The sequence below is a fragment of the Cyprinodon variegatus genome, unplaced genomic scaffold, assembly GCF_000732505.1.
Source record: "Cyprinodon variegatus isolate N-32 unplaced genomic scaffold, C_variegatus-1.0 Scaffold460, whole genome shotgun sequence".
Lineage (NCBI taxonomy): Eukaryota > Metazoa > Chordata > Actinopteri > Cyprinodontiformes > Cyprinodontidae > Cyprinodon > Cyprinodon variegatus.
In genome coordinates, this window is record NW_015150913.1 from 560,943 (window position 1) to 572,049 (window position 11,107).

Here is an 11,107-nt window from a genome sequence, read left to right on the forward strand (position 1 = left end):
ACTTTTATTTCCTTTTTTACATATTTATATTGCAAGTGCCTTTATTAAAGAAAGTAAATTTTTTATTTGTGTGAAAACAGTCTAAATAAAACTAATTTGCTCATTTCCTCTATTTGCTGATCATAAACAGCTTCACTTGTACAATTGATGCATTATTGCTTTATAGATGAAGCTTTGCAAAACTACATTAGTTAGCTTTCGGTATTTCAGCTGCAAAAAATAAATATTGGATCTAATAGTGTATATACTACTCTTTGTACTCCTGCAAAGGATGAGGAGAGCCCACCTGCCCCCGTCCATCCTCATGACCTTCTGCAGAAGCACCATAGAGAGCATTCTGACCAGCTGTCTCACTTCGTGGTGTGGTGGCTGCAGCGCCTGAAATTGGAAGAACGTGAGAAGAGTGATGAGTACAGCAGAGAGGATCATCACTTTTCCTCTTCTCTCCCTTTTGGACATTTATCCCAGTTCTGTGTGTCCTGCCCCCATAACATTATCAGGTTCTGTAACAGCTTTCCCCCCGCTGCCATCAGACTGTTGAAGTGTTGAAACTCTAATCAAGACTGCATCATGCTTGAAAACATCATATTTGCATTACCGCCATGGCTATTTTTTTTTTTTTTTCAAAATCCCTTTAAATAGAAACAACTCAATGTTCTACTGCATTTTGCACCCTATTTATTTATTTTGCACTGCACTGAACCTTTCCATTTCAATTACTTTAAACTGGTTTTAAATTTCCCCTACACTGTCTACATTCTTGATCACGGCTGCTATTCAAAAAATGGTAATGTTTATTTCACTGTTGTAAGCTGCTCTTTGACTGAATGCATAGAAATGTCATTTTATATACACTCTGTGTATACAAGATGACAATAAAATTTGTCTAAGTCATATAGTCAACACTGTTCCAATGTTGCCATCTGGTGGATAATCTTTGTCAGTTTGTACTAAACTTACTTTAATTTGAATTAAAATACACCTGTTTAACTGATTGTATTAGAAATAATTAAAAAATATAAAATGAAGTATAAGGCCACATGAGTCATTGGCTAACTGGTTTCCTTCTTGCTGCCTCGTGTAAGACAAGTCTCACAAGATCTACTTTAATTTCACCCTTTAGATTTTTGATTCACTTTAGGTCATTTGGGCATTTATTTTATTTTATTTTATTTTGGTTATCATTTTAAGAAGCTTGATGACAGTTTTGATTTCAGCAAGCGTCTTATTGTCCAGAAATTTTCTAAAACCTTTCATCCATCTATTTCATTTTTATTTTTCATATATTTCATATTTATGTTGCAACAACAAAAGTGTTTTAAACTTGAGGGGAAGATGCAGAATATGAATAGAGTCAGAATCTGCTTGACACACATGGGCAGCATCCACACTTTGACAAAGTTGGTGATGTGTTACAGAGCTTTTCTGGGAGACTTGAAGTCACACACTTTCTCTGTGATCTGGGAGCAATATCCCTTCATTGGACCTCTAATCTTCTTTTCCTCTGCTCAGCCAAACATAGTACAAGACTTTCTCTACCTGTGCATAGACCTAATTAGCTTAGAGTAGAATGACCTGGTTCTCATTTCATCCCTTTAAAAAAGTGTCACTTTTTTCAGGAAATTTACTGTTTCCCATGTACTTTTTATTTAAATTTAAATGTTTATCTTTTATAAGAACATTTCATTTTAAAAAACAAGACAATTGTCTTTTGAGTGTACATAAATGAAAGGTAGACTTAAAAAGCTAACATATGTTTTTGGTGCTAGAGCTTAATTACTGACCCTTGCTACTATATTTCACATAATGTCCTTGTAGAAAAAAAATATAAAAAAAAAATAATGTATAGTTAATACTGCAAACACATTAACTGAGGTGATACTATATTAAATATTTAACATAAGAATGCAATTAGATGGGTGATGGGTTTCCTTCTCTTACCTTCTTAAAATGTCAAGACATTCACAATATATCCTATTACACTATCACACCTTTCCCCAACTGCTGCTAATAATTACTTAAACAGAAAACCTGAAAACCTAGACTGTCCTAGTTTCAAATTAATTGAAATGATGATTATAATCTTACTTTATACCCATAGATTTATAGTATACTACATTGTCATGTCTATAGTCCTAATCTTGGGCTGCAGTTAAGCATGAGACTAAATCCTTTGCATGTCATGTATGTAGAGAACATACATGGATCAGAGGGTTGTTGCCTAATGCGGCCGCTTGTCAAGGAAGTATTGCATTCCTTGAATACTAAATATTGAGTACAGACAATCAAAAAATAGTGGTAGAGAGAAAATTAAAGTTGATAACACTTGACCCATTGCAAGATAAGGCAAGATTATTTACTGATTCAGAAGAACTCAAGCTTTCAGCACCCTAACAGTCTGCTTTATCTTAGCCTTCCGTGTTATGGATTCAAGTATGCATAATATAGTACTAGTTCTCTGATTTTCCTATTAGGATTTTTTCCTGATATATGGTCATTGGCATCATTAAGTTAAAGACATGATTTGAGCCTACATTAAAAAAGGCTATTGATATAGTAATTGGTAGCCGTCCCACAAAGGGGAAGACAAATTAGGACTTTTATACAGCTCTTAACAAATAACTTATATTTATCAGGAGCTGGTGTTATGGCCCTAGCGAGGAATCATCTGACTGAGAAGGATTTAGTTTCTCACAACATATCTTTAATCTGAGAGATTGATAAAACAATTCCCTATTAGTCTGACCTTGAGCATTACACCCTCTTAGCTACTTTATCAAGAGAAGCTACACTGAGACAGATTAAGGGCATAAACAGATTTAGGCATAAGCCATTCTGATGATACCACTAGTTCGCAAACCTAGCCCTACCCAGATAAAAAATGTATAATATATAATAATAATAGTAAAACATTCAACATGTATTTGGAAATAACATGTTAAAGAAAAATCTTTACTATGCTAGTAAAAAGATTGAAGGTTCTGTTGTTAAGTTTCTTAGTTATTCTGAGAAAAAGTAAAAAAGTTAAAAGAAGACTTTCAACTGAACTGTTTGCCCTGAAGTCAAACTGCATAACTGCGAGATACATTTAAATAAAATACAATTTAATCAACTATTTATACAGACCCCACCTCAAAATTACATGTTGCAGTAACTCATAGAATTTTTTTTTTCTAGCTGTTGTGGGTGTTGTTATTTGTAGGCTAGAAGGATCTTATGTCTTGCACCAGATCTGGAGAAACCTCTTACTGAAAACTCTGTTGTTGTTCAAACAAAACATCTAAAGAGGAGGCTCACTGTTGTCCATGATCCTCTTCACTTTATGAAGAATTCTTCTTTGTGAAATAATCATAAGAGGTTCCAGATAAGTTCATAAAACAGAGCCAGCCTACTTTATTAGCTTGTTGAGCTTTTCTAAGTCAATTTTTCTGATGCTGTTACCCCAGCAAATGATGAAGGAAGAGATCACTTAGAAGATATATAGCATCTTGTTGCATATGCCAAAGAACCCAATGTTTTATTGGGTAATAATAATGATAATAACATTTTAAAAATTGTGAGGTAAGAGAATTGCTCTGTCCTTACTTGTAGACAACTTCACACTTGTTTCTATAGTCTAGTTTGTTGTGAACATCAAGGTATTAAACTCCTCCACTACCTCAGATTCTTCTCCCATGGTGTTAATAGAATTCAGTTTGTTCCTGCCTCTTCTGAAATCCACAATCATTTCCCTTGATTTGTTCACATTCAGGATCAGATGATTGTTTCACACCATAGGACCTGGTGACTTATTATGATTCAATCCCTCCAGTTGCCTCTTCATCTAGAGACTGACAAATGGAAGATGGAGGGAGCATCATCATCTTCTAATCTGGCTGACAACAAACTCATAGAAACAGAAGAGGATGCCAATGTGACTTTGAGCAAGAGAGAAGGATGAGTAGCTTGTTCCTGAATTGAACATATTGAAGAAAGTATTCAGTTCATATTTTCTCTCCAGCTGATGGCTCTGTTCTACTGCACTGTGATTACCAAAATCCCGGACAATTTTGAAATCCCCCCCATGACATTTTTTAGCTATGAAAAGTAGGACATGCCTGGGAAAACGAGGATACCTGGTCACCATAACATATCAACAATTTGATGTTTCGGTGATTTCTCTAATCCTTGAAATAATTTTTGATTTATCCTAAATCAATTTTAGAGAGATTATAGATTTTTGTAATTGAATGAGATAACTAATAATCAAAACTAAATGATAAATTTTACTCAGGTGTAAACATTTTAGAAATTGTGACTTGATTGCTGTGTGTTTTGATATTTAGTTTGTTTAATTTCTAGCTACATTAAATGGACCTGATCTTCGGGCAGTGTATATAGAAACCTGCAAACAAGTTAGCACACACCTTCAAGCAGGTGCAGTTTTTATTGCATGTATGCAAGAAAAAAAAAAAGCAGAAAAGTGGCCACAAAGTTTTTGCTCATGACTTTATAATATGCAGATCATATGATTATGACCAAACTGTTTAATAGTGATTTATCTTACCTGAAACTGATTGCAGGGGCACTTTTACATCTATTTTTATCAAGCCTAAAAAATGAAGTGCAGACTCTTTCTTTGTGTCTATGATGGGATAATTAAGAGAAAGTCTCTGAGTCAGAGATACAACATTTAGAATAATATTAGTAGGAAAAGGGAGTGAAGCAAACTGTCTCCATGCCAAAATCCCTTGACTGAACTAAAAATATTGCTGTCTGTTAATAGATATACAGTAATTAACACACAGCAACTTTACAGCTACCAGAACAAACTGTCACTATCAGTGGTGGTGGGTATCTTTAATTATGGTTACAGGGACTTTTTTTCCTCCTTAGTGTTCCTCAAAGGGCTCTGTATGGTGCAGTTATTTATGTTGAAGAAAATACTCATTAGCCTACCTTGGTGTGCAATATTTTGGGTCAAGCAGGTGTTTTGAGGAGTGGGTGGGAGTACATCCAGCTGTTTAAAGCTTTACATATATCTGAATGTGCCTCCTTCTCTGTCAGAGGGGGCTTAGGGCTGATAAAGTCAGCTTTTCCAGGTTTAATGTTTTTTTTATATTTTAAATTGAACTTTATATTTTCATATTTTTGAATTTGAGATATTCATATATAAAGAGCACTATATACTGTATAATCCATCATTATTTTTTTATATAATTATAATAACAAACATTGCATAGAACATCATCTTTATAATACACCCTCTTCCAAACTGCCAGTAGCAAACCCACTTTACTGGTTTAAATGAATAGATACAACTAAACTGGTTATCATATCCATATCATATCCATTGCACATGCAATATTTGTGAATCATTCACAATACGCCTTCTTGTGCTTATATAAATTAGTACACCTAATTTGGGATCTTTAAAGATCAGGATTTATATGTGTGCAGTCTGAGCTTGGTGTTGAAACAAAAATCGTATTTTGGTCGTTATGAAAACAAAGATTCTTGATAAGTTATTCATACTTTATTTTTATAATTAATGGATTTTCAACAAAGTTAACACATTAATTGGAAGCGCAACTTTAGTTATCGCTCTTTGGTCTAGACCAGAGGTCACGGATTAGTGGATCAGGGACCGGATCCGGACCCACCTGCTGGCTAAGCCGGACCAACCTGATTTAAAACATTAATGAATTACTGCATGTTGTCTGACGGCAATGTCTAAACGTCACTTGCGCCATCCGGAGTATCCGGCACAAATTAGCCAATGAGCTTCTGTCAGTCAGGGTTGCTGCTGCTGCTACTTTTAGACACAGCAAGCCAGGCGGTGGGAAAGCAGGAGAAGACGATGAGAAAAAGAGAGCAGAGAAAGTGTGGACGCAAAGAGGCGCTGTGAACTAGTGAAAGAAAAGTGAAAAAGTGGGGTGCTCAAAGATAACCCTACACATTTTGAGTACGTTTGGCTTATCCTGCTGATAAGAAGCATTATTCTCCACTATGAACATAATCAAAAATAAATATAGATTGAGGCTCAAAATGAGCTCCTTGATATGTGCTTTAGAATGGCTTTTTCGCCATTCAAACCCAGTTTTAAAATCCTTGCAGGTCAACCTAAAGCCCATTAAGCCCATTAAAATCCCATTAAGCCATAAAAAAGGAAAAAAAAATATCAGTTCAGGTGTTTTATAAAAAAAGAAGAAGTAACTTTTCTATATACCAAACTAAAAGCTTTGTTCTCTACTTAAAAAACAATGTAGATTTTAAAATGGAAAAACGTTTTTTATAGTTTTTATTTGAAAAGTAAATGTATAACATGGATGCATAAACACCTCATTTTATTTCAGTGTTAAATGGTATTTAAAATAACGGATTATAAATAAAAATGTCTCCGGACCTTTACTATTTGTTGATTTTCTTTATTCGGACCGCACTGATTTTTAATTGGTTACCCCTGGTCTAGACTGCTGTTTACTGTATCAACTGTATAACCCATTGAAAGGAAACCCTTTTAGTGGAAACGTCACTAATCCTGTGGCTACTCTAATCACTTGGCCGATGACCAAACTGGAGGATTCCAAAAGAGGATTCCCATGGCTAATACAACAAAAAAAACACCTTGCAGAAAGAGATGCCCATTTCAAGTCAGTGCTCTTGGTTGTGGAGCTGACTGATATAGACTGAATATGGGCTGTTATGTTTAGCTATGGGACAGACACAGCAAACAGGGAATTGTGAGGAGATCGATGTCAAATCCCTTCAGGATATGTATAAGAAATTTGTCCTAGAGTGCCCAAGTGGAGTACTTTTCCTGCACGAGTTTAAACGTTTCTTTGGAGTGGACCCAACCGGGGAAGCATCTGATTATGCGGAGAACATGTTCCGGGCCTTTGACAAGAATGGGGTAGGAAACAAAATTTGCTTATCTCTGTTGATATCATTTAAAGTATCGAAATAAAATACATCTCTTCCATTTAACTCATCTGATAGGACAACACAATCGATTTCCTAGAGTTTGTGGCAGCACTGAATCTTGTTTTTCGTGGAGACCTGGAGCATAAATTACGCTGGTCATTCAAGGTGTATGACAAAGACGGCAATGGCTACGTGGACAGGAATGAGCTGCGGTCGATAATTGATGTAAGTCAAAGAAAAAAACCATAAGTGCTATACTTAAATTACCTTGGATGTTCCCCTTTATGGAGACCCTTTTTAATCATTGTATTACTACATTGCTTTATTAGATGATTTTAAAGGGGGAAAAAAATCAAAATTACTATATCTTGTGATACAATGTCCAATATACAAACATTGGTACTCTACTTTTTATAAAACAGTTACCTGTAATCAGTGTAATTTGATTGAAAAAATATATAGTGTTAGCTTTGATGTAACTAATTTATTGCTCTTAGTATGCAGACACAGATTGTTATCACTCTCACAGTATAATAAAAAAGACTATATTTTTTATGATTTTGGAATTTAAAGAACAGGTAAGCAAAAATATAGATAACACTTTTATTTAAAAGAGAAAATAAACAGACAATAGCTTTTTTTCTGCCACAATAAAACATGGTTACATGGTAATACAAGTATAAAAGCTGTTTTATTAGTCAGGCTACCTGGTCTGATAACCAGCTAGCAGTCAACTGTTTAATAGATATACCATCCGTAGCATAAATCTTCAACCCTTACAGAAAGTTTGGATGTGTCCGAACATCTGCTCTAACCCCTAAACCCCTCAATCACAATATAGAGCAGGGACTATATTGTTGACTGTACTCCAAACTCAGTTAACTGATCGTTTGGAGAAATGATCACTATTTTTTGTTGGTCACATGACTCCAACTTGCCTGCACCATCTGTGTTCTCTCTCACCCCCAAATTAAATCCTATGATGCTTTGCGAGGACAGCTCTCGCAAAGCGTTCTGTTATATGTGCTCGTCTAGTGACCATGGATACACACTACTTTTCAAAATGTATTGAGGGAGATTTTAAGTGCACTAATTTTTTCAACACTAGACCTTCAGGCACTCCTTTAAGATGGGCAAAACCTCTATATCATATAGAGCTATATGTAGTGGTAAGGTGGGCCGTTCTGACAAAAGGCTTTATCTTAATAAGAGTCATAGGCTGTTTTAATTTTCACATCATTGTCTGTGATATTTGTAGCAGATTGGTTATCTTTAAGCAGTCAACGCCTCATTTTTTAAAAGAGTGCAAACCTTTGTTGGATTGAGAAAGTCTGAGTAACATAATCCCTCAGGTGATAGCGTGCCAGTTTCCATCATGTGGAAATATTAAAACACAAAAACATTGCCATCCCATATGTTGCTGGAGTCTCTAAAAAACTCAAGAGGATTTTCTCCAAACACAAAATCCCAGTACATTTCAAACCTAACAAGACCCTTAGACAGAGACTAGTGCATCCTAAAGACAAACCCCCAGACCAATTATGAGCAGAGTGATGTTTGCAGTTCAATGCAGTGAGGAATGCTCTGATCTTTATGTTGGAGAAACCAAACAACCTCTCTACAGATACATGGCCTACACAGAAGAGTGACCTCCTCAGTACAAGACCTGGTGGTACATATACAGCTTATGGACAAAGGAAATTCTTTTGTTGACCAGAATGTTCTCATTTTGGACAAAGAAGATGGGTGGTTTGAAAGGGTTGTGAAGGAAGCCATCTATGATAAGACAGAGAACCAACCTTAAACAGAAGGGGTGGACTCAGATTTCAGCTTTCAAAAACCTACAATGCAGCAATTGAGTAGATTCCTTCCTGCTATCATCGCAATCCCCACGCCATTATTGCGGAACAGAGCACCTCGCCTCTTCAGCCAGGCCAACAATTATCTTTAATGACCCCCATTTCTGAGAATTAGACAGGTTTTGGGTATTACAGGTTAACAAAGAAACCAAACGACCCCCCTTTCAAAAGCGCTTGTCAGGTTCAACTTGCATGTTTCTAAGCCAAAACAAGGCTTTGTTTGGTCCAATCTATAAAGCCTTGATCTCAACGCTATTTCTGACATTGTGAATCAAAAAAGCTTCCTGGATGGGAAGCGAAACGACTTGGAAACAAAGTCCAGTGGATTGTTTTTTGTTTTGTTTATTTTTTACTTTTTGGAATTACATGTGGACAGCTGTTTCCTTAATTGTTCGTATAGTATATAGCCTTTAAGCCCAGTGTTACAAAAATAACAGTGATCTAAATCATGCAATATATTGTGCATATAAACAGTGGAAACATTTTTAATTTATATTAGTAAATGTATGTTTCTAATATTTCCCAAAAATAAGAAAGAACAATTTTCAAAGGAAGGAAGTTTTACTAATGTTGATGCAGGTTGCACCGTAACCATCATGAGTACAAAACACAAAACTTTTTTGCAGCATCACTAACAAGACCATACACCCAGCGAACTAGCAGTGAGATGTGAGGTAGGTACAGTGTTGCCTTTATGCTCCCTATAGCCGAAAACAGTGCAGCACCTGGAATCCCTTTAAAATTATTTTGCAGAAAATTGTCACAGTTTTGATACGCTGGCATATTAACACAGCATTCTGCCTCGACAGGTGTGACTTGCACATACTGTACGTAACTAGTAGCAATCACATCAAAACTCAGAAAAGCTTTAGTGACTAATAATAATGGGATGATAAGTGGTTAATGTGGCATTAACAAGAGACAGTCTGGTCTGAATCAGGTGGGAGTCAAGCCAGCAGCTGTTTTCAAATTTTCAATAGATTTTTTTTTTTTTACGAGGACAGTGCATATTCATTAAACGTGCTAGAAAAATACAAATTCTTGTTTTCATTTGTAGTTCTTAAGGGAAACTGAAAAGTGTGACATGAGAAATTGTATTAAAAACTTGTTTACGGTAATATTGTTTTTAAAAAGTATTTTGGTGTTATTTAACTAACAATTATATTTATTTTTTTTAAAACAGCTTAATTATAAAAATATACCATTTGTATGAAAATTAATGATATGAGTTGTGTTCATTTCTTAAGTGTATTTTGCATTTAGGTTAAGGGTAGACATGCACCGTCTACTGTACTCTGGCTTTTATCATTGTCATGAAATACCTAAATATAATGTCTCCTGTTCTGTATTTTTGTCATTATTTCAGAGCATCTATCGGATCAAGAAATTCTCAAAAAAAGACATGAACGAGCCCAGTCTGTCGGTTGATGAGGTCGTGGAACGAATATTAGATGCTGTTGACTTTGACAGAGATGGTGAGAAAAAAGTGTTACAACATAGTAGAAAAAGTACTACAAACAGAGAGCATTAAACAGGTATCTTTCTTTTTTACAGGTCACATTACTTTGGAGGAATTTGTTAAAGGAGCACAGCAAGATTCATGGGTTCTTAATATGTTAAGGTTGGACATGAATCCGGCTGGATGGGTCCTGGAACAGAACAGAAGAAAGAGTGCTAACTTCTGATGTGTAAACTTTGCCTTTGCTGTGATGTAAAAAGGACCCAATCATGGAAAAAATTCAACAGACTTTTTTTGCCTGATTTTCTTCCATACCTCTTTGCTGTTTCTTAAAAAAAAAAACAGTTTTTCCTTGACAAATAGAGGCTACATTGCTTCCATAAATTTTTATCTGTTAACTGTAATTTGGTTTTTCACACCATGAGAACCCATTGCAAGAATTATTTATAACTATAAAGAATATAAAGAAAAGCTGCTTATTAGTTTGTAAACATGTTTCTTTACACTGACTTAAGATGTTCTATTATTCTTTCCTGTTTAGTTTATATTTTATGGTGCATGTACATAAATCAACAGCCTTCTTTTCATGAAGTGTCAATGTGTAAATAAGTTAATATAATGTTTTTCTTTTTTCAAAATGCTTGTGTGCTTATTCTTTTATTGTGCGCCCATCAGCAACCCATAGTTATCATTGAAATAAAAATAACTAAATATATAAGTTAAAGAAATACCCTTTTTTTCTACTTTTTTCAAGATTAGGCTGCTTAAACATAAGTTTTGTATTTAGAAACTCCAATCAGCTTTATGGCCATCATTGCGTGAGCAATCAAGGAAATTGGCTTCAATTACAGAGATCAGACATATGTTCATATATTGATTTCTTACC

General features: G+C 35.1%; 1 protein-coding gene across 1 annotated transcript; it reads left to right on the forward strand.

Moving 5' to 3' along the window:
- Nucleotides 1–6,694: 6,694 nt before the first annotated feature.
- LOC107094055 (guanylyl cyclase-activating protein 2-like) lies at nt 6,695–10,447 on the forward strand. Its single transcript, XM_015389458.1, has 4 exons — nt 6,695–6,892; nt 6,979–7,128; nt 10,129–10,237; nt 10,317–10,447. The coding sequence occupies exons 1-4, from the start codon at nt 6,695–6,697 to the stop codon at nt 10,445–10,447; spliced, it is 588 nt and encodes a 195-aa protein (XP_015244944.1).
- Nucleotides 10,448–11,107: the final 660 nt, after the last annotated feature.